The following is a 24,369-nucleotide window of genomic DNA, read 5'->3' on the forward strand; positions in this document are numbered from 1 at the left end:
TCAGACTCACTCATCTGTTGTGGTCTAGCTCTTCAATTGCATGAGCGCGGCACCTTGGTGGGCTGGCCACTAAGGCAGTCCTCCCCCTTGAGCTCGTATCTCCTCTCATTGTGATAGTCCGTTGCAGACGGTTCCCGTCCATAGAGCTAAATAATGGGATGCTTCTTCACGCTGTGTGCGTGGGCTTTCAGACCCCCTGGAGGCTGTGGTCCGGCTATGGCGTCTCCGCTAGCCGCCAAATGCAAAATGGTGACTCTCTCTTCCGCAGAGTCACACAGTCGCAACCAGGAGACGGTTATAAGTGGTCTAGTGGTGAGGGGGCTCCAGCGGTTAGCCACTGTTAACGGCCCTCCGTGCCCCCGACCAAACCACACCGTTAATTGCCACAGAGAAATGTTTTCACTTCAAAGACTCTCACTGATTTATTTATTTTTCCTTTTTTTTTGTGCTATGGCAGGGGCTAGGCAATTATGTTCCGTGGATGATCAAAGCACCCTACTAGCCAGTTCTTTATAAATACTATACTCTTTGAGTACAATGGTCATCTCCCCCCTTTCTTTCCAGTCAACGGTGTGGTAGCCATTACTAGTTGATCTCGGATCCAGCAGTACCTAGATCTGAAGTTAGGTCTGAGTTGAGAGACTTGCCATTAGCTAATCTGTAACTGCAGCTGGTCAACTCAATGGCTAGAACCCAAAGCTGAAGTCTTGGGAGGCAGAATTGTGGCTCGTATCGCAGATGCTGCCGTGCACTTTTAACCTGCCAATGGATCCGCAATCAGATCTGCAGCGTACAGCATGATTATAGACTATTTATGTGGCGTCTGCGTTGTCAAATGATTTTGTGAAAGGCCGATTGTGTGACATGTCCACGCTGTTTGCCTAAGCCACCGTATCTAGGCACCGCATTTAGACTAATGGACTTGCATTGATTTTTTTGCTCTCTCACCCTCACCCCCTCCCCCCCCTTCTCTGTCCATCTGTCTCTCTGTCTCTCTGACTCTGTCTCTGTCTCTCTACATATCTCTGTCTCTTCCTCTGTCTCTCTCTGTCTCTCTCCCTCTCTGTTATTACCCTGTCCACGCTGCCCCCTCCCTCCTCCTGTTTCTCCCTCCTTCTCCCCCTGCTGCTGTTGCAGAGGCTGGACGTGCTGACCAACATCTACTCCATGTCGCCCCCCGAGGGCGGCGTCTGGGAGAGCAGCAGTGGTAGCGCTGGCAGCGAGGCACTGGCTCATGTCCGCACGCCGGACGGTCTGACACTCCAGCTGCCCATCAGGGCTGACCTCACCGCCGCCCAGCTCCTGGCGTCGGCCTGCAAGGTATCAAACGCACCCGAGACCACCCAAAAGCACCTCCAGTTGTACCTCAAAAACTGCATGGTGCCGGTTTTCTCTGTGTTAGGTTGACTTTAACAAGTAGAAAGGATGAGATGTTGGTGTTGACTTATGCATAACGGTGAACAACATACCGACATTTTGACCGAATCAGGTTCTCTGCTATAAACAACCGACGTTTTTAGATATGTACTTTGCCTGCCTCTTCAAATGCAATATAGCACTCGTCGGTTATACATGAGGCAAACAGGAATTGATTTATTGGACATAATTTGGGTGTTTCACTCATAGCACAGGGCCATTTGTGTTTGACGAGCTAATCCACTCCGGCGCCACAGAGAGGCTGATCTATGCACGCGCACGGGGGCCACTCGTCTTGATTAAACAGCGAGCCCAGCCCCGCCTTGACACCCGCCTGCGTCCAACAAAAGGACTGCAACAAAAAACTCACACAAAGCCAACCATATGTCATCATCACCTGACCTCATCCTTTACTAATTGTATGCACACACACAAACACATACACGCACGGCCGCGCACACACGTCTGGCCACTTGAGTATTACAAATGGCTTCTTGTTACCTGGCGTGGAATCAATGAGCAATTCGGCCGCTTCTGCAGAATTAGGTCCGGGCCGCAGCTGTCGGGGCTCGGTGCCGGTGTGTGACGCATGAGTGTGTGTGTGGTAGGTTCACCGTGAGGCCTGTTTTGTGCTCCAGGTGAAGCAGCTGGTCGTGGGCCTGCACGGACTGCGACTACACAGCCCTACGGGACGGGAGGAGGAGGGCCGGCTGCTGGCCCCTGACGAGCTCCTCCAGGATACTGTGAGCAGGGGGGCCCTGATTTGTATTTATAGGGGCTATTTTCTGCTTGGTTATTCAGCGGACACTTGCTGTGAATTCAGATGCATGTCCCAAAGGAGCTGGTAGGGGGTGAGGTACTTGGACTAGGCTGAGGTATCGAACCTAGTCACTTTGGGCTGGGAGTCAGACACCCTGACAAGTTCGCTTTCCTGCCCCCCCCCCCCCCATAATCAACTCACACACACACACACACACACACACACACACACACACACATACACATACACACGCGCACGCGCGCAAACGAGTCTCCTCATTATTGTGCTTCATTACACACCGTTTTCCCTCCCATGCTCTATCTTCCTCCCGCCCCGGTGGCCGGCTGCACCGTGCTCAGATCTGTCAACTCGGCTGTGCTCCTCCTGTCTCCTTGCAGATGTGCGCTCATCTGGAGGTGGTCCCCTTGAACGTGTTGAATCTGCACATGAGGAGACCCAGCGGCACCGGAGACTTTGGTGAGCTCTCCACCGCACAGACCAAGCCGAGGGAGAGGGGGCGGGATCTGTCTGAGTCTGTGCCTGCAGCAGCCGTCCATCGGCTGACTGTCTGTGTCTGCTTCCTGGCCACCAGGGTTCGCTGTGACGGGCCACATCGACGCGCAGAAGAACAGCAGGATCTTCGTGAACGAGGTGCTCCCTGACGGACTGGCCATCGACAAAGGTACCGTCCGAAAATGATATGCCCCCATGACCGGCTCTTTGACTTCATGCAACATGCCTCGCTAAAGTGGGTGGGTGGGTGGGGGTGTGTGTGTGTGTGTGTGTGTGTGTGTGTGCGTGGCCCGCTCATATTTGTCTCTCTTTCAAAGGGTAGACAAATTGGAATGCCTATATGCACACGTGCATAACATGCCTTCCCTGTGCATGCGTGTGAACATAGATGTAGATATGAAAGTAAGATGAGTTTATCCACACTGTGAAATAATTAGCAGAGCGCAAGCGTTGGTCAACAGTCCAATACACACACACACACGCTAAATGTATTTAAAGGGTGCTCGGTAGGGCAGATATGATTAGGAATGGTCCTGATGCTGATTTGAGGAGCGGGTCTCCTCTTGATGATATCGTGTAAACATGTTGTATCCGTGTGTGTGTCTCCAGGTCTGCGGCCGGGCGATGAGATCCTGGTGCTGAACGGTCGCTGCGTGTCGGGTCTGGACCTGGTGCTGATCCAGACGCTGTTCGCAGAGCAGCAGCTCAGCCTGAGCCTGAGACGGGACGTCCTGCCCACACTGCCCCCCGCCCCCCCCCCACGACGCCTCCACTCCCACGCGGCCCAAACTGGAAGGGCCGACCCCACACCAGCACCAACGGGCCAAGTCCATCTCAGGTCTGTTGTGGGGATTTCTCGACATTAAATTTGCCCTGCACACACACACACACACACACACACACACACATGCACGCAGAATCACGGAAAACCCATTCGCTGTTTATGAACGATGACCTCAAAAACATCTCTTTTCGTTAGACGGGACAGAGCAGCACGCGTCCTCCCATTTTGGATCAGGTCAAGTGCGACTTCGTCACTTCCTCTTGAAGGATAGAGGCACACAAACAACCCCTATTAGCGGTTAAAAACAGCCGAGTCGTGATGACATTTCACAGCTCTATGTGTCATCGCTGCCCCGAGGCAGCATTAGATGTAGGGAGATAGAGAGATGCCAGCTCTGACCTGACATGGCTCATTAGCCGTGCCAATTTGCAGTCCAGTGTAGGCTCGTTTCGGGGCTGTATTTGCCGTTTTGAGGTAAATAGCAAGGTCGCCGACGTAGCTAGATGGAACAATGGAGGAAGAGAACCGTGATGGCGATGTGGTTGAGGAGCCTCTTCAAGCCTAGCCGCCGTTCGTTGACGTCGGCCGGCCCCGGTTCTGAAGGTAGGCCGGTGCTCTGGCAAGTACCTTCAAATAAAAAGCGTCTTTGCAGAATATAAACAAACGTATTCATAGTCTGATGCCAGGCGATGTGCGCTCATTTGTTCTGAGAGTCAGTTAACATGACCGATTTCGCTTCCCATCGTTAAGCTCCAGCTTGTAGATTTCCTGCATCTGTTTCCTCCTTCCGCAACACATGACATGGAAACGGTCCGATAATTCACGCATTCATTGCACGTGTCAAAGACGTCATTTTGCACAGCGATACGTTTTGTTGGGAAAAGTACGGTTGAAAGAAATGTATGACGATAACCCTCACAGGCCACCTGAAGTCTCCCCCTCCTCCTCTAGAGGGAGCACTCTCCCAGGCAGGCTCTTCAGCAGGCAAGAAGGCATTATCAGTTTACCCTGAAACACAACACATGAAAAGCACTTTGAAACTCTGCTGCAATTCAAGAACATAAGAAATCTTGAATGGGATCATTTATTTATATTTATATATATCTACAGTATATATCTTTGTATCGTTACATTTGTATATCTATATTTATATAATAACATAATAATAAATTTCCTTTCTACCCATTGTCATTCAGCCGTATCCATAATGCTGTTCATGTAATAATGTTTCACATCTCAGTAATTGTCTTTCATCATTGTTTCATTAGTGCTCCTTCTTTTTCATCATCACAAACCCATTCTCAAGCCAAACCTCCCATTCAGTTGTTCAATAACAGTGATGTAAATAATGGTTTATATTTAAAATGAGAGCAGTTGGGATTGCAGCGAAGGCAAGATGAAAAATGATGATAAACAAAGAAGAAGCGAAAACATTAGAGTGGCCGCCCTGTGAAGCCAATAAGATGCTGATTAGTGACAGGTGGAGACATGCTGACACACAAACTCACGGTACGGTCTGGGGTCATATGCAGAAACCTTAATTCACACCGTCTGTCTCTCTCTCTCTCTCTCTCTCTCTCTCTCTCTCTCTCTCTCTCTCTCTCTCTCTCTCTCTCTCTCTCTCTCTCTCTCTCTCTCTCTCTCTCTCTCTCTCTCTACCGCAGATGTGCTCAGTGATGGTGGTGAATCCCTGGGCATGGAGAATGGACACAGGCCTGTTCAACACAGCAAGGTAAGGTGTGTGTGTGTGTGTTGGGGAATTATCACTAACTACTTGGACATCAAGAGAGAGTAGTCACATGGGTCCTCGATACATCACCGTGTGTGTGTGTGTGTGTGTGCGCATGTAGAGAGCAGCTGGGAAAGCTGTCATGTGCAGGCCTCTTTCACGCTGCCCCTTCCTGGTAGCAGGTTTAAACAAACACACTCATACAGACAGGAGGTAGACTGGCCCCACAGACAGACAGACACGCATGCATAAACACACACAACGTGGCGTAAACAATGAAAATATCAGGAAGAGTTTATTAACGTTGGATGTCACGCATTTTTTTTTTTTTGTGTAGCCTTTGAATTGTTTGTTGCGTGTGTCTGTTAGTTGGTGACTAGTGTGATGTTGGCTCAGTAATATGATTTTCATTGCAAGTTGAATCGCAGACATGAGGAAGAAATGTAAATAAAAAAAGCCTTACGAATCATTAGCTTGACAAACACACTAGTACTGTGTTTACGTCCCACTCCTGCTAGTCTGGTCTGGACTAGACTAGTCACAGACCAGCTCCACTGAGCTGGACCCAATGGCCTAAATGTAACCATGCAAAAAAACACTTCACTTTGTCTACACCAAAGGCCTGCCGTCCACCTTTTGTGAAAGCGTGTACGTTTAGTGTTAAACGAGTATTCCCCCTCCTGAGCAGTAAATAACAACGGGATAGAAGTCCTTAAAGCCAGAGGCTCATGTCCCGTTGGGCACATGAGCCTCGGTGTTATGCTAATGAACAAAATGCGCATGCAGTGCTTGAGGATGCTACATGCTATCGCCTCCATCCGCCTCTAGGTGTGTGTGTGTGTGTGTGTGTGTGTGTGTGTGTGTGTGTGTGTGTGTGTGTGTGTGTGTGTGTGTGAGAGCTGCCCATGTTGTCCGTCACAGAGTGTATTAAAGTCTGGAGGTAGAGCCGCTGAGTGTTTGACCTGAGGGTCGCCCGGCAGGCGAATTAAGAAGGAATCAAGGAGCTTTACGTCCCCACCCTCGCTTTCTCCCTCCCTCTCTCTCTGGTTTCCCTGGAGGTCTCTCGCTCGTTCCATCCTTTTTTGTTTCCCTGGAGCACTCTCTCTCTCTTTCTCTCTCTCTCTCTCTCTTCGCCCACCTCTTTCTATCTCTCTCTATCGGCTCGGCCTCTCCTCCTCCCTCCCCCTCTCTCCCTCCTTTTGTCTGTTCAGCTCCGTGACTCAGTCCCTCTGTGCTGTGATCTGCACTGCAGCAGCAGCATGGCTACTGCTGCTCCTCTCCCAGCCTCTCGTCTCCTACTAGGCAGGCTGTGTGTGTGTGTGTGTGTGTGTGTGTGAGTAGATCTATTATGCACGTGTGTGTGTATGTGAGCGTGCGTGCTTGTGCAAGGTTGGAAAAAAGGTGGGGTGTGTGTGTGTGTGTGTGTGTGTGTCTGTGCGGGTGACACATGGCAAACACACATGATGATGATGATGAGAGAGAATGCGATTGAAGGTTTATGTGTCTACATGCCAATCGCTCCCATCGCAGCCTATAAAAGCACACGCATCGTGCGTAATAAAGATGATAAAGCAGTAATGGGAGACATGGGTGTCCTGATGTAGACTGCTGATGTCACCGTGGAGGGAGGTAATGTGGTTTAAAGTGGGAAAGTGAAAAATTCACCGCTGCTGCTGCTGTTGTTGTTGGTGTTGTTGTCGCCGAATGTAAAGCATGGTGCACTTTGGCTCGAGAAGGTGCAGCGACCGCAGACACACAGCCAATGGAGACGGATGTGGACAGAAAGGCTGGTTTCAAGGCTGTTCACACAACAGCCGCCATAGCCTACTGCTGATTAATTGGTCCGGCGCATTCCAATTTGTGCTTATTACCAGAGGTGTGTGTGTGTGAGTGTTTGTGTGGCGCCTGTGGTAGAGAGATGAAAGAGGGGGGTGGAGCTGCTTACTAAGCAGAGTTAACAGCAGCCGTCACCAGTGGTCTATTGAATGAGACTGTATGAGTGTGCGGGTTGGCTTAATAATACGCATGTTGGCTGTACCGCAGCATGCTAATAGATTTAACACTGTGTTATAATACCATTACGGGCTCAAATAATCGATTCTGAGAAGGAGACCACTGCATCTGCCTAATTCCTCGAGTCAATGTCACTTTACATTGATTGGAGGTGCTAATGCTGTTTTGGTTAAGTAATAGGGAAAATGTGTTATTTATTGTTCTCTGAACAATGATAATCCTGTTGTTGGAATTGTTCACTGGCCGACTAATCTCTTAGACTTCCCAAAGGGACAGACTAGATTACGGTTTGTTATTGTTTGGAGAAGAGGTTGGCAGATCAATGACACACACACACACACAAACACACACACACACACACACACACACACACACACACACACACACACACACACACACACACACACACACAAGCACCATCACCTGGACACACATAAACACACAAGCGAGTGTACACACACACACAAACAGACAATCACCTGAACACACATAAGCACACAGTCACACTCCAGTAGACAGATTGCGTACACGGGCGCTGGGGGGAATCTGCCTTGGTCCGATCCCACCACTTGGCCCCCCCCTCCAACGGAGTGCCTCTGATGTGCACGTGCCCACGTGCACATGCACACACTTGCGGTGTGCGTGCCCTGCACAGATGGCCCGTAGCAGCACACTACCAACCCTGGATGCAGCCATAGCTGAATTGTGTCCATGTGAGAATGTTAACGGTCCTTTGGAGCATTACTGTGCAGTTTTTAATTTGCTGTCATTATTAGAACTGGTTCAAAATGACATCAGTGGGATTTCTGAGGGTTAATGGTTAATTGATCTCATTATGCCCCTGATTGCAAACTATTCCGATCTTTTTAGCTGAGGGATGGAAACGGTTTAAAGAGCATGACCGTGACAGAGACCTTCTTCCTCTGTCCCTGTCAAGAACAGGAGAAGAACACCGACTTGTTCGAGTTGCTGGTGAAGTGTTTGTCCTGTCGGGTGTCTCAGAGATGGGTACAGACTCGCATGACACCTGTAAAATACAGTTCAATGGGTCTTCTGAATATCGCACACTGAAAACCGCTCAAAAACCTCGGTGTCTGAGGTGTGTCTAACACTTCTGGGACAGTGTGACGACGGGAAAAGTTAAAATATTCTGTTTGGTCTTTTTTTTTTTTTTTTTTTTACAACTTCAAAACATCCATCAAATGTCCCTCGACATTGTGCATGACTGTCTTCTTTAAAACTCTCTTACTACCTCAATGCCGGGTTTATGTGAGTGTGACGTTCCTGAAGTTATGGACTCCTGCGACACAAAACTGACAATCTCTCCCTTCAGTTCACACATGCACTCTATCCTACTGTTTGTGTGTGTGTGTTTGTTTCATGACTAAGCCAGTCAGTCACCATATGGCCCTAAGCAGACTAATCATCTGAGCTTAATGCTGATTATGCTAGCGCTAGCCGGCCCCTGACTCAGTCCGTCTGGCTGTCAACAAGAAGGCCGGTGTACACCAGGGCAGAGAGGTAATGCGGGGCCCTGGGGGACGCCCAGACACGGCATGATCCGAACCAGCACGCCATGGTGCACAGGAAGCCGCCCGATGCCACCTCCAACCCCCGCTCTGACGCGACGGGTGTAACCCATCCGGATCCAAGCGGTGACCAAGAGCCCCCGGGGCCGTGCGTGTGCCTCAGCGCGGTGACAGAGCTCTTTACGCGGGGCCGGTCCCCGGTGCGGGCCCCCCGTTCCCTGGTAGCCGTGCGCTGGTCAGGGCGGCCCCCCGAAGGCGGTGGCGAGGCAGCCGGGGAGGGGGGTCTGTTCTTGGCCCGGGCGCCGCTGGCCCAACGCAGGCTGCTGAAGGACAAGCTAGCCGGCATGGTGCAGGACATGGCCGCCTGCCTGACCTGCGGGAAACACGCCGGGGCCAGGGACAACCACAGGGTAACTATGGACTCCAGGAGCGCGGTTCTCTGGTCCTCGAAGGGCTGAGGTGTCGACCTGCTTTAATTCTGTAAGATGGGTGTTGTGTTGGGAGTCCGATTGTTGAGACAGCCGTGTGATATGAATTCCTACTTTGCGATGTATCTTTAAATTTGGCGCCCCATCGCTGTTCTTTCATAAAGGAACTTTTATATGCTTGGGCTGTTTGTGGCTGCATACATTTTGTGGTGTAGTGGTCCACTGGTGACCTGTAGTTGGATGTAATGTCTGAGCTAGAGGGAAACCCTTTAAGCTAGAAATGGGGTTTTGCACTGGTATACCGCGATCTATAGATATTAGTCATTCGAGACAATCTAATCTAAATTCAACGATTTCACTGCATCGCTTAGCTCTGTCTCTGGCACATTTATCCAACACCCTGATGAAGTAGTCGTTTTGGACGATTGCCAGTGGAATTCATGCAGCAGTGCAGGCGTTGAGTATGCAAATAAGTTCTCAGGGCCATCCGTTCCCCATACCAACATCGGTGTACCGGCCCTGGTTCAGAGTACGGCCGTGATACATGGGGAAGGATGGATGGGGAGTTGATCAGCAACACGCTGTAACCGGCATACTTTATTTCAATCTGGGACGTGGGTTCTGGCAGCCAGCACGTTATTAGGGTCGATTACAGTGTTTAATCTGAGCAGTGGCTGATTAGAACAGCTCGCACACACACAGTGTGGCGAGGATCCAATATAACCAGGGGGGATGGGGGGGCCATGACATACCTTGTTCCCCCCTGCGCCAACTGATATAAGCTGGCTTCTTAATCACCCCTGCTTTTTGTTTTGGTTTCGTATTATGTGGAATGTAGTTTGTGTCTATACGAGGTACGAGGTTCATGGATGGTACCGGTGTAATAATGTACCATTTTCATGCATATCATTATGTCTTTTCAGTTAGCTGCGGGCATTCTCTCCTGGCCACGTGTGTGTGTGTGTGCTAGAATAAAATGGCCTGCATATTCTTTTGCTCTTTGTAGTGGCAATGATACAGTGTGTCTGTGTGTGTGTGTGTGTGTGTGTGTGTGTGTGTGTGTGGGGCGGGGGGGTGGGTCTCTGAATATCGCAGGGGGACTCTATATAACGTTTTTTTTTTATGCTGCTTCATTATTTACACACATATACTTCCAAGACTCTCTGGGGTAATATTTGTTTATGATGAATTATAAACCAGGCTTGGGGAGGGTGTGGCCGCCTCCCACACTTCTGGTACCCTCACCGCCCCCCATTTTTCTTTCATCCTCTCCTCCGTCCCTCCCAAAGTGTGTGTGTGTGTGTGTGTGTGTGTGTGTGTGTGTGTGTGTGTGTGTGTGTGTGTGTGTGTGTGTGTGTGTGTGTGTGTGTGTGTGTGTGTGTGATTTATGGCCATGCGTCTGGGTTTATTGAGCTTGAGAAGAGGAAGGCAGTGCCTGGCACCACGGTAGCCTAACTGGCCGAATGAATCACTCGCCTACCTGCTGCACAGGCCTCCTGCTGTCTCTGTCTCTATATCCCTGTCTCTCCCTCTCGCCTTGTCTGTCTCTCCCTGTCGCCTTGTCTGTCTCTCCCCTTCTCCCTGTCTTTCTTTCCTCTCTCCCTGTCTGTCTTGTTCTCTCTATCCCTGTCTGTCTCTCATTCTCCTTGTCTGTCTCTCTTTATTCTTCTCTCTAGCTCTTGATCTCTCTTGCTCTCTTTCTCTTGTTCTTGCTCTCTTCCTCTCTCTTGTTCCCTCTGTCTCTCTGGTGCTCTCGGCCTTTCTGTTTCTCTCTCTGACACATCGAGGCTCTCTCCCGTGTGAAGGATGCGTGAAGCCATCCCCGCATGGACGTGCCTGTGCTTCATATCCCCCACGCTCCCCCTCTCCCCTCCTTCATTTCATTCTCCGCGTCGCTCTCCATGTTTGTTTAGTTCGTGTCGGCTTTCATTGCGGTTGTACAGTGGGAGGCGACAAGGCTTCCACTTTGATTGGATCAGCGTTTTGTCTGGGAAACCGCCGGTGATACAGCGAGAGAACTGTTTTTTCTCCTCTTTTTATTATAAAGCTCCCCCTCCCCGCCCTAGATGTGTGATTTATTGCGCTGCGGTTGGAAGCAGAGATGCTCAGAGGAAACAAAACCCAAACTGAATTCGAAACACTACAACGGATGCTGTGTGTTGTTGTCGTCCTCACAGCGGCCCCTGTGAGAGTCTGTGTGATCTGGTAAATGGCTTCATTATGCAGGTGAGGGGAGGTAATATAAGGGACTGCTGTGACATGTTGTGAACGCGGCACATTATCGCAGAGCACATAATAAGCCTGAAGGGAGAGGGAGAGAGAGAGAGAGAGAGAGAGAGAGAGAGAGAGAGCCGGCCTCCTGCTGCAAGTTAGCAGTGCTGGCATCAACGCACCGCCTCTTAATTCGACTGTCTTGTCTTTGCCAAGGCTTCTCTCCCTCTCGTTCTCTCACACACACACGGATGCACACAAACACGCACGCCTGACCACACACTCCCCCAGGCAGTGCAGTCCAATCAGGCACCGCCAGAGTGTACCCACCTGCTGCTTACCTGCTAAACCAAGGCCTGGTAATCTGTATTTAATCAGTCTAATGCTATGATAGTGACTGCGGACTCCACTCCCTACCCGGCCTCCTTTCTAGACATTGGATCAGATGTGGTGGTAGGGAATCTAGACAGTCCAGGATGCTGAGGTTGATTTTACCTTCTGAGCCTGAAGGTACTTTGATCGACTCCCAATGTCTGTAGCCTTCCAGGTTCACCCTTGAGCCAAGCTTTCGAACCACAACCTGCATCTTAAAAATTCACTGTAACTTTAGATGAACGCGTCTAATTACTTGTTAATAAAAATAATAGCCTTTTTTTTTAACATACATACCTCCCATACCTCCCAACGCAAAATAACAAGAGCCTTATTCCTCTCACTTCGTTCCTGAACAAGGCCAGGGGCGTGAATTCCTGTTTGGTCATCAACAGCACATCGACGGATCTTCACTTTACCGCAGTCAGCCATTCCTGGCTGTTTATCTGGAGCGAGGGTGGGAGTGGTGGTGGTGGTGGTGGTGGTGGTGGAATTGGTGGTGGTGGTGGGTGGGGTGTAGGTGGGTGCTGGTGGTAGTGAGGGCGTTGCATAAACAAGCCAGAACAGTCCACATTGTGCTGCTGCTATTCAGCACGGTCTGCCCATACAGACCCCCGTGTGTTGTGGAAACGTACAGCAGGGTAACGGGGACGGATGAGAGAGGGAGAGGAGAGGCAGCAGGAGATGCAAGACTGGGACGAAAGAAGAAGAAGAGGATTAGGCGAGGGTAACATGGATGGACGGCTTGGGAGGTAGACCAAAGGAGACGAGCCAAGACCAGCGACTGATGGACAGACTGACAGGGAGAGTAGAGGAAAAGAGGAGGAGAGTATTGTCCCCAATCCCCCCCATCACCTCTCTCTTTCTCTGCGAGTGATTATTGATTCCCAATCACCAGCGAACTACTGAATCTTCTCTTTGCTGAAGGTGCTGTGGGGGTGGCGTGGGTTTCTCTGACACTGCGCTCTAAAGGGAGGGGGGGGGGGGGGGCACAGTCCATGCGGGGCTCTGTGCGGGATACACCAGGTGTGTGTGTGTGTGTGTGAGAGAGAGCAGAGGGGAAGTAGGGGGAGGACCGGCCATCAGGATGTGGACCTCAGTGTGAGCGACGACCGGAGACTGGACGGAGGAAGTAAACTAGCCAGGTGTGTGTGAGTGTGTGTGTGTGTGTGTGTGTGTGTGTGAGTGTGTGTGTGTGTGTGTGGTGTCATGCCCGTGGGGAGGGCGATCAGGGTGCGCAGGAAGGGCTGCTCCTTGGCGCGACGGACGCGGCGCCACGCCACGGCCGCCTGGAGGCTCCTCTATCGGCTGCTCTTCATGGTAACCCATGGCGACCGCCATATCCTCTCTCCGCCTTTATACCCCCGCCGCGGCTTTTATTGGTGATGATCAAAGTGTGTGTGTGTGTGTGTGTGTGTGTGTGTGTGTGTGTGTGTGTGTGTGTGTGTGTGTGTGTGGACTCGCACTACAGAGGATTGAGGTTTAAGAGCGTTGTGAATGGCACTCCATCTTTCTGTTGTGAGTATTCCCATTTATGACAGGGACTATATTCCATGGGGAGTTCTTGGTGAAAGGCGGTAAATAGAGTACAATTATCCGTACAGGGAGATGGAGAGCAGTTATGCAGATGATCGCCACTGTTGGTAATGGGGGGAATTAAAAGTGTATTCTGTGCGCTTTAAAAGAAACTAGCTATGTTGTTGATCGGCCAGCTAGGTCGACTGTAGCTCGGCAGAAAATGTGCCGTGTTCACACTAAACACCAAACTTTGTAATGCAACTTTCTTTTTCACTTTATCTTCCTCTCAACCAGAAGTGTACAAAATGTTCTTCTTTAAATGTCACACCTGTTAAATACTATTTGCAAGGTAATGAGATTTATCAGAGCGAGAAAGTGAGCGAGTGAGAGAGTTGAGTGTAAACAGAAACCGGCATCTGGGTTCAAATCTCACACTAGTCTCTCCTTGGTACTGATCGTTTATAATTATTCATACTCTTTAGTGACAAAGCGTGTATAGTCGTATTTATCACAGTGGGTGACTTGGGCTAAAAGCTAAATTATTGCAAAAAATTGACTTGGTGTGGATTTTACCATCGCTATCTCTACACTCCTCTTTCCCAAACCCCCCCGCCACCCCCAGTCTCCCCCTGGGGCCAGGGCTCAGTCCCACCCCTCCTCGCTCCTCTCCTCGGCTCTAAATTGGCTATTTGGTCTGTCTTTCATCCTGCCTTGGTGGTGGTGGTGGTGGTGTTGTTGTTGTGAGGCGATAGTGAATCCTGAGTCACGACACAGTGTCGGTCTGCCTGCCTGCCTGCCTCCATGCGTCTTTCTCTCTCCCTCCCTCTCTCGCTCTCTCATTCATTGTGCCTGTCTCTATGCTGACTGCTCACAGTCACGCTTCATTGCAGGTACCTGCTTTCAGGACCTGAATGGAAATGTCACTCTGTGACCAGCAGTCTGCCTCTGGCGGGGGGCAGGGGATTTCAGTGAACGCCGTACAGTGTTTGTATGCACCGTGTGCGGGTTTCCCAACGCATGCATTCCAGCATGTGTGTATTGTTTGTTTAGCCCGTCCTTCTGCTGAATATGTGGCTTTTGACAACATTACATGGTCACACGCACGCTTGTGCACACACGCACACACACACACCATGCTGTGAATCTTTGTTTGTGAAACGTGTTTGTTTATTCAAGGCTGCCCCCCACCTACTCAACATCCATGTGAAGGAGCTGGCTGGCTCTATGATAAATCTGTCACCTCTATATCCTCTAACTCTATCAGGCTTTGTCCCGGTCAGGCTCCAGCTTGCTGCAGATGCAATCTAGAGCTGTGTGTGTGTGTGTGTGTGTGTGTGTGTGTGTGTGTATTCCCAGCCAGAGAGTGCTGGGAGATGTTCGGTCTCCGTGTAATTATCGGGCCACATTCAGAGAGCCCCAGAGTACGAGCCGGGTGGTGGGCGCTAGATCGCTTGAAGGAGTCTGCCGAGGAGACACACACACACACTTATGGAAACAAAACACAATAACATCAGTGCATCAGTCGTCTGAAGGACGTAACGGCCACACTGTCATGGCTGTCTCATCGTTGGTTTGTTATTGTCGCTCTTATTATTATTGTCAGTGTGGGGTTGTGGGCAGCAGAGTCTCATAGGATCAGGGTGTACGTACTGAGACAGACTAGATTAACATCAGCAGATTGGTGTGTGTGTGTGTGTGTGTGTGTGTGTGTGTGTGTGTGTGTGGATGTGCTAGTGTGGGAGTGAAGGGTATATTGATCTTTGCGTGAGTGTTTCTTCTCTTCTCTTTAGTGACAGGCCTCACTTTGGTTCTTGCTTATGCAGCATTTCAACACACACACACACACACACACACACACACACACACACACACACACACACACACACACACACACACACACACACACACACACACACACACACACACACACACACACACACACACACAGTGTTTGAGCGAGCCGTCCGATACTGCTGACCTGCCGGCCCTGCGCGCTTGCAATGCTCTCGCTGCTCTGCCGCGTTGCCATGCCAACGCGGCGCTTCGGCCTGTCAGCCGACGCTACAGCGAGCGAGGGTGACTGGCCTTGGAGCGTGGCGGCCCCAATGCATCATAGACAGCAAGCCAAGGGTGAGCCCACAGCCAAACACCTGATGTGTCTGAGAACAGACCCTCGTGTTGCTGCAGCCTGTTGAGGCTAATTCTGATTCATGTGTTTCCTTTATGTACAGTTTGTATTGCGGCTAGACTGCTCTGAATGTTCACAATGAAGTCTTTGTGGATGTCATAAAACATTAATACCGGTATTATGGCCAATTAGGGCAAACTGCAACTATAAATCACAGAGGCACGGACGCTACAGCCGATATTATAGCCTCGCCCACCACCGCACACAGTCATCATTGTGCTGCTAGCCAAAGAGCTAATTTCCCAACCCCAGGGGGCTAGTCCGTTCTGTTATGAATCATGATTTGCTTCCCATAAAGACACCAGGCTGACCTCGTCAGCGGAGCAGCAGCCATATAGGAAGCGCAACGTGCGCAGGAGTAGGGGATATTTCAGGCCCCGGTCTCAGGCGGTGGAGCTGGAACGCCAGCGCCAACCCGACTCGGAGTGGGAATATGTATTTAACGACCCCTAGCGTGGCAAATCCACTGGAACTGATGTGACGTAAATCGGCATTACTGTCCGTCACGAATCCGTGAGAAATAATTAACCGCGCGGCTAATGCTGGCTCAACCTTCTAGGATATTCCTCCAACCCCCCCCCCACGTCATGGGCACATCTACACAATGCTCTGGCACCAGCCTCCCATTGTTTTGGAGCATTCTTCTTCTCTGTTATTGCTGCATGGATGTGGAATTACATGCAGTATTGTTCTGTAGAGAACAGTTGCTGAATCTAAATGAGGTTCACCACTGGGGGAATGTGCTGAAGAATGCGGTCTATTTAATTGTTTTTTCTTCCCCGAGCATCTGTCTGACAGTTTACTTGTGTAATTTTGATCTTTTAAGGACTTCTGTCGCGTCAACTGACTGTGAAGTCACTGGACGCAACAATGCACGTCCCCTTATTGTGGAGGAGCGTGTGTGTGGGTGTGTGAGATCTACAGGGGGGTGAGTGATCTCACCCCCCTGTGGGATGCAATGCTCATCGTCCTTACCCTACCCCCTCGCTCACCTCCTGTTTCAGAGCACTCTTTAGAGCACGCCAGAAAGTGCTGATTTTGTTTTAAGATGCATAATTGTTCAAAAGATAATGTGTTGTAACGACTTGGGCATCTGCCCTATCGCCCATCACCCGTTGTGTGATGGGTGATACATGAAACGATGGTGCATGAAAACATTCCTAAGGACTTCCAGACAACTCATCGCTTGTGCTCTCTCTCTCTCTCTCTCTCTCTCTCTCTCTCTCTCTCTCTCTCTCTCTCTCTCTCTCTCTCTCTCTCTCTCGGCAGAGCGTGGACACGGTGTGCACTCTCTACCAGTCCTTCCAGGACGGACCTGTCTCAGGGGCCAAGGGCGAGGCGGCGGCGGCGTCCAGCCAGGGCTCCCGGTCGGGCCCCGGCGCAGAAGCCGCCCCCGCCGCCACGCTGCTCAGACCCTGCCAGAGGCACATGAGCCCCACGGAGAGACTGTGCAAGGTGATCCAGGAGCTGGTGGACACGGAGAAGTCCTATGTGAAGGTGAGCACTCGTCTTTTAGGGCTACGTCGGGACAGGCAGGGGTATTAAGGCAAAGGGACCTTTAAGCCCTGAACCTCGAGACGTCTCTCGGCGGTGTGTATCAAATGTGTTCAGGGGACCCTGGAGTCAAACAAAGCGCTGAATCGTTGATGTGCCCCGCAGGCAGGCTAGTGCTTTTGGAATGCCGTAAAGCGCTGCCCTGAGATCCTTTATTAGTAGTTTTCCTTCAGCAATAAAAAGCCGCCAGTCAGCGGTATAAACATCCAAAGACAGCGGAGCACCAACCGGCCGTTAGAGCTCCATAAACCAATAGCGGCGGGAGGGAAGGTGCCCCAGAGTGGCGGCTGAGTGACGAGGCCGGAGCGAGGCAACGAGACAGAGGGCGGTCGAGGCTGCTAGAGAGTGGGAGAGCGAGGGTGAAACTAACCATGAATGGAGGGCGGCGGGGTGACCGCTTCTCGCTGGCGGCCTCGAAGAGACTGACACGGCGCTGGCCGAGCCCCGTCATCGTCGATCCCCCCTCCTTCCTCACCGATTAAGGGGGTTGCCGTGGCGACCCCTGCTCTTTCCCTCTCCTCCTCCTCCTGCCCTGGCGTCCCGCGTCCCAAAGAGCTGCTCTCCACTCCAGCCCTCTCAGCACCTTTCAGAGCCTTCTGATTACCCCCAGGCGGGCTTCCTTCAGTTTTTTCTTCCCTTCCTCTTTTGTTCCTCTCCCACGCATGCTGCTCCTCCACATACACACACACACACACACACCAACCCCCCCCCCCCACCCTCCCTTCTTATTCTCTTTGTTAACATCTCACTATTCTCCAGTTCATCATTTTCCACTCCACCCCCCCGCCTCCATCACCACAACTACTTCTAGGCCAACGGGAAAAAAAAAAAGGGCTCTTCCCAGAATGCCTTGCTACGGTTCTCTCTGTGCTACTTGGGGGGTTTTAACAATTAGGACGTGCCACAGCACCTGGGACGGGGAGCGTTTGGGTGGGTGGGTGAGTGGGTGGGGGCGGGTGCCATAAATCAACCTAATGAGTGAATATGCCGTTGGCGAGGCAGTGCTGCGGCAGTAATGAAAGGAAGGGGAAAAACGTGACTGAATGGAAGGGCCGGTGGCTGGGAGACGGAATGGGAGGGAGAGGTGGGGGAGAAGATGGGCAGAGAGAGAGATGGAGAGATGGGAGGAGGAGATATGAAAGGTTGGTGGAGAGGGGGGTAAATGAAAGGTGGAGCCGCAGAAAGATCACAGGGGACTTTAAAAGGCTTGCAGCTGATAAGGACGATGTTGTCTGGCGTCAATGTTTGACTTCTGATCACTGACCTTCTTTTGGTGTCTGTATCTCTGTCTTTCTGTCTGTCTGTAGGACCTGGCTTGCCTGTTTGACATCTACCTGAAGCCCCTGCAGGATGAAACCTTCCTCACGCTGGATGAGGTGTGTGTGTGTGTGTGTGTGTGTGTGTGTGTGTGTGTGTGTGTGTGTGTGTGTGTGTGTGTGTGTGTGTGTGTGTGTGTGTGTGTGTGTGTGTGTGTGTGTCAGGTGGGGGGTTAGAGTCTCGGGAGGTGTTGATGATGTGGGATTAATAGTGTGCGTTACCCGAGGAGTAGGAAGGGAGGTACGGGGGGGGGTGATGAGATTGACCTGGCCCGGGCCACCATATCTACCTCATTACTGCTGGGGACCCCCCCCCCCCCCAATGCTGACCGGCAGCCTCCCAGAGGAATGAGCCAATAAGACGCCTCGCTCCAGGACACCGTTAACCGCTGTGGATTTCACTGTGACTGTGATTTAACACGACCCATTCCCCTACATTGATCGACACTTCATTTCCCAGGATTAACACACAGAAAAACTGGCCTATTTCATTGGGTTTTATAACGAGACTCTATGGCCATATACGGTGCTTCTGAAATACCAATGACCTTGGCGGAGGTCATTGGTATTTCCTCCCCCTGCCCTTCGCCCTTCCTCCTCCTCCTCCTCCTCTCTCACCCCCTCCCCCCCCCCCCCCTCCTCTCTCTCCCCCGGACGTGTGACGGTGCGGCGAGCACGACCTCAAACACAGGACGTTCCACCTGCCAGCGCCAGCGAGTCGATTGTATGCTGAGCACTCGGGCAAATTAAAAGACCATTATGGGACACAAAGACATGCCCAGCCCACAAAGTGGACAAGGACAGGGCGGCCGCAAATGGATTTTAATGATAGGTGTGTGCATGTGGGTGTGTGCGTGTGTGTGCCTGCCGATTGCCGCCTTATTCCCCGAGTGCATTTATCAGCAGGCGGGCCATCAGAGTGTGTATTTCTAACTCTGGCTGTTATGAATCACTCTCCCTCATGAGACCCCAAGCCTGATGCTCCATCACATTGTACTCAGCCTCCTTCTAGACGACACATATTTCTCCTCACCCGTCACTTGTCTTAAACCTCTCGCCCCCCTAACCCCACACACACACACACACACACACACACACACACACACACACACACACACACACACCCTTTTAACACCCAGCTCTGAACCCTGTGGTCTGGCAGATGGAGAGCCTGTTTGGCAGCCTTCCCGAGATGCTGGACTTCCAGAGGGTCTTCCTGCAGACCCTCGAGGAGAAGATCGCCTCCTCGCCCGACTTCAGTACCCTGGAGACCCCCGCTCAGTTCAAGGTGAGCTCAGGCCAACCCCACACACACACACACACACACACACACACACACACACACACACATTGAGCTACAGGAAGTTATGCCCATGCATATAAATGTCACACATGTCGAAACATCGAGATGTATATCAGCACACCCGTCACTTATCACATCCATGTATCGTCAACCGAAAAACAAAGACACCGACAGAGACATTATTCTGCAGCCGTTGGTTTATTGGGCATTACTCTGACCCACCGCAATCTATTGCATTCATTAGTCTTCCACACCCCGCGTCGGCACAAACAAAACAACATTACAGGAGCAGGCTGAGAACGCCTGTACCTTAGCAGCAGACCACACAAACACACAAATACACAAACACGGTGGTGGCAGTTCCATGGTTGAGATATCTTTCTAGGCAGCGGCGGCGCCCTCTTTTGAAGTCATGAAAGGCATTCATAATTGAAGAAGCATGACAGGGTCATGTTATTGTGATTGATACTCCTGGCACGAGGAGATGTGGGCTCTATTGATCAGGGGAAAGGCTGCATCCATCGTACCGCTGGTGGAAGCCTGTGAACTCTGAGAGAGTGAGAGAGAGAGAGAGAGAGAGAGAGAGAGAGAGAGAGAGAGAGAGAGAGAGAGAGAGAGAGAGAGAGAGAGAGAGAGGTGTAGGGGGAGAGAGAGAGAGAGAGAGAGAGAGAGAGGTGTAGGGGGAGAGAGAGAGAGAGAGAGAGAGAGAGAGAGAGGTGTAGGGGGAGAGAGAGAGAGAGAGAGGTGTAGGGGGAGAGAGAGAGAGAAAGGGCGAGCGAGAGGGGTAGAGAAAACAAGAGTGAGATCAAGAGAGGGGGGGATAAAAAGGACAGGGGGAGGGGGGAAGGGGGGAGGGTGTCTCCCCAGGGAGAGACCCCAGTGGCCGAGTCACGATTTCACATGTTTGCGCTCTCTCCATCGCTCCACGCACAGCCACACACTCCTGCCCCTTCCTTGCCGCCTCTGTCCTGGCGTGATTGTTGATACTCATCTCTCCACTCTCCCCTTGTTTACCAGAGGCTGCTGTTCTCCCTGGGCGCCTCCTTCCTCTACTACGCCGACCACTTCAAGCTCTACAGCGGCTTCTGTGCCAACCACATCAAGGTCCAGAAGGTTCTTGAAAGAGGTATATATATATATATACACACATTTCATCCATTAGAACCCAGTGAGGGATACGCATGCACGGTGAAGTCACGCCCAAACTTTTCCCGCCCCCGAGTTGGACAAATGTGGTGCCCTTGCGGCTGCGTTGCATCACAGGCCGTTCGCCAGCGCTGGATGCTGTGCCCCCAAGCTCGGTCCCCCCAGCCCTATAGGGGAGAGTATCCATTATGCATACGAGCAAATGACCCCCGAGTACAGTTTGTGGAGAGGCAAGAACAACGGGGCTATTTATGTTTGAGTGAACCTAAAAATGAGTTTCACATTTGCGAGGCAGACATGCTTACTTTTCTATGATCTGGGAACACATCATGTGATTTGGGGGGTAGGGGGGTGGACATGCCTTGCATGCACCCCGTCAATGTTTATTTAACATCTGTTCTGCTATGCCCACCCCCGCAAATATCTATTAATTTGCTATACATCACAAAGAATTATAAAAGAAATAAGGGATATATATATATTGAAATATAGTGATATTTGTATGGTTTGTCCAGGCTGACATTGTTCAGTTCATTCTTCTAGGTGCTAGATCTATCTGTTATTTGACTCACAAAAAACAGTCTCTGAAAGGAGAAACATGCCTTTGATGGTGCTCCATCTGGCGCCATCTACCTCTCTATCTTTAGATAGCCATCAGCGGTGGACCTAGTTTATCTCTGCTTGTTACGACGTTGAAAAGGCCTTCCATTATCCAGGCTACTCTGGTGTCTGTTTAGCAGAAAATGGAGACTGCAATTGGCTGGAGATTCTCCTGTTGGCAGGGTTCTAATAAGCTCCAGGCAAATAACAACAAAACTATTGTAAAAATGAAAAGCATTATAGGAATTTTTGTTACAAACACAGATGCCTTGCATAAAAATGTGTTCACACGTTACGTGTGTTTGGGAATGCTGCCAGACAGAGGAAGGATAGGGAGACCGGTTTTCCTTGGAGGAAATGCTCTGATGTGCTTTGGGAAAATGACTATTGGTGATGGGATGGTCCCAGAGAGGGATGGAGGTGTCAGATGATTGGGTTGGGGGGCTATTCATCTCAAGGGATTATAAAATATTTGGGTTATCTGCCAATTTGGTCAACATGGTCGTCGTTGTCCCCCCATCCCCCTCTATTCTGACCAGCATGATTTATCTTTGTCAGACATCATAGAAACCGTATTTAATTAAAATCCCCTTCCAGCCTAATTTATTTCCATCCCTTCTCCTCAGCTTATTCCCAAAACACAAATCAGGGTTTTGAATAATTGAATGTCGTGCTGTCAACGATAAGCAAGGTTGATGGAGCACATTAGATAGATGGTGTTGGATAAATCGCTTGCTCGCGAATATATTTGCAGTTGAATTCGGAGTGCTTAATATGAAAGTGTAGAATGAGATGTGTATTACCATTTTGTGTTAGAAGGATGGTCACTCTTTGCCATTAGATTGAAACTGTGAACTTAAAAACATTGTTGTGATACTAATAGTAGCAGAGATAAGTGAAGCGTATAGCAAAATAATACAAAGCTGTGATTGAAATAGAATTCTGTTGTCTCTGTGGAGCATTTTGGCAAAGCAAAATAACAAAACATCAGCGAGATAACATGACAAGCGTGGCACTTTCAACATCGCATTGCTCGCCACACACAAAATTAGCCCTAGTTTCTTTGGAACCCAAACATTTACACAAAACTGGACCAAAGCCACAGAACTACGCTAGTGCAGTCTCTGCTACAAGCCAGCAAGCCCGGGAACATGATACGTCCTGCTAATTGCAAGGTGGGGCTAAAAACAGACCTGGGTCACACACACACACACACATATACACATACACATACACACACACACACACACGTGCGTTCCTCTGAGTGGGTATATGCTTAGCGCAGCAGGACCCCAAAGCAGCAGCAGCGAACTCTGCAGCCCCGTCCAAAACCAGCTGAGCCAAGGACAGGGGGAAGACAGCGTGGGCGTTTGACTAAACCCTTGGAGTAATTATACGCCGAGCCCATCATCGCACCAGTGCGTCCCTCGCCCCTCCCTCCACTGGCTCCCATCTGCTCTGACGCGGTGCCGTGACTGTTTCGGAGTTCGCCCGACTTTTCTGTTTACTTGTCGACTTGTTAATTGCCTGCCAATTACTCACAGAGGTGTCGATGCGACTGCCTGTCTGTTGTGCTGAGTGCTATAATTAATACTTTAATGGGCCACCCCCCCCCTCCGATCCCTTCCCCGACTGTGTGCCTGAAAACGGGAGGGAACGGCTCCGTCGCTTGGGAGAAAACGCCCCCTCCCCCCCCCCCTCCCTCCCCCCTCTCCCTCCAAAGTATTCAAGACTGTCTTGTGTGAGAGCTGCATCACCTAGCATTTATTCAGTCTGGTGCTTGACCTTTTCTTAAAGCCGGGAGCCTTGGCTGTCGTCCACCCGTCCCAGGGCTGCAGCCTGTGTCGGTGTAACACCACCGATTCTGGCACTGCATTAACATGTTGACACGCACAGTCTGGCAGAACGCAGTGCTCCCTTTTGGCAACGTGAAAACGGATGACAACCGTCTCGACACAATTGGGATTCCAAGATAGTGGCAAGTGGTTGGAGGGTGTTATTTTTGGGCGGTGGTGTGGCCCTGTAAAATACAACAACAACCTCACCCAAAGCAAGCCTGTGTCTCTTTGCTGTCTGCCGTTTTATAGCCTGGGTGCTGCTGCGATCATGCTTGGGTGAAGTGCTCGTAGTTTCCATTGGATTGACCAAACCATACAATATATGAACATCAAAGCTCGTCGGCTGGGAAAGTGATTGAACAAATACAAATGATGGCTCAAGCCAATGCAATGACGTGCAATTTCATGAATCTGATCGTCCTTTGTGTGTTTTTTTTTTTTACTTTTTTCCCTTCAGTGAAGACGGACCGGGCCTTCAAAGAGTTCCTGGATGCCCGGAACCCGACCAAGCAGCATTCTTCCACCCTGGAGTCGTACCTGATTAAGCCCGTCCAGAGGGTCCTCAAGTACCCCCTGCTGCTCCGGGAGCTGGTCTCACTCACAGACGTCGAGAGTGAGGAGCACTACCACCTCAACGGTAGGCCAAAGGCACACACGCCCACGCACACAGAGGTAAAGATGCTGCTTTACACAGTTTCAAAGTGACCTTCCTCTTCTGATCTCCGTTGGACACAATGAGGTCCTGGCTCGGATTCACAGAATCCGATTTGGCCAGCGTGACCTTCAGATCTAGAAAACCAGATTAGACGCCGGCCAAGTTTTCATCGTCATTCATTCCTCTGATTCCGTCCAGCAACAACGTGAACCCTTAGGGGAAGGGAGACATGGAATAATGTGTGCATGTGTATTTATACACCCTGTTTTTAGTACACAGAAGGGAACTGACCCCTGTGTTCTCTCTCTGCCCACCTCCACACACACAGAGGCCCTGAAGGCCATGGAGAAAGTGGCCAGCCACATCAACGACATGCAGAAGCTCTACGAAGACTACGGCGCCGTCTTCGACCAGCTGGTTGCTGAGCAGACGGGCCACAACAAAGAGGTAGAGGGAGCATGACGACCATGGAGGGAAAATAAAAGGGGAGAGAGAG

At 50.7% G+C, this 24,369-nt stretch overlaps 1 protein-coding gene across 1 annotated transcript in view; it reads left to right on the top strand.

Moving 5' to 3' along the window:
- The window catches only part of tiam2a (TIAM Rac1 associated GEF 2a), a 69,828-nt gene that overhangs the window by 40,972 nt on the left and 4,487 nt on the right, over positions 1 to 24,369 (top strand). The window contains 13 exon segments of the mRNA XM_079752155.1: positions 1,138 to 1,320; positions 2,055 to 2,159; positions 2,575 to 2,653; positions 2,769 to 2,858; positions 3,299 to 3,441; positions 3,443 to 3,527; positions 5,138 to 5,205; positions 16,731 to 16,958; positions 18,323 to 18,391; positions 19,494 to 19,619; positions 20,652 to 20,760; positions 23,676 to 23,855; positions 24,202 to 24,320. Coding sequence (XP_079608281.1) covers positions 1,138 to 1,320; positions 2,055 to 2,159; positions 2,575 to 2,653; positions 2,769 to 2,858; positions 3,299 to 3,441; positions 3,443 to 3,527; positions 5,138 to 5,205; positions 16,731 to 16,958; positions 18,323 to 18,391; positions 19,494 to 19,619; positions 20,652 to 20,760; positions 23,676 to 23,855; positions 24,202 to 24,320 — 1,584 coding nt within the window.

This window comes from Pollachius pollachius (genome assembly GCF_949987615.1).
Source record: "Pollachius pollachius genome assembly, chromosome: 15".
Classification (NCBI taxonomy): Eukaryota; Metazoa; Chordata; class Actinopteri; order Gadiformes; family Gadidae; genus Pollachius; species Pollachius pollachius.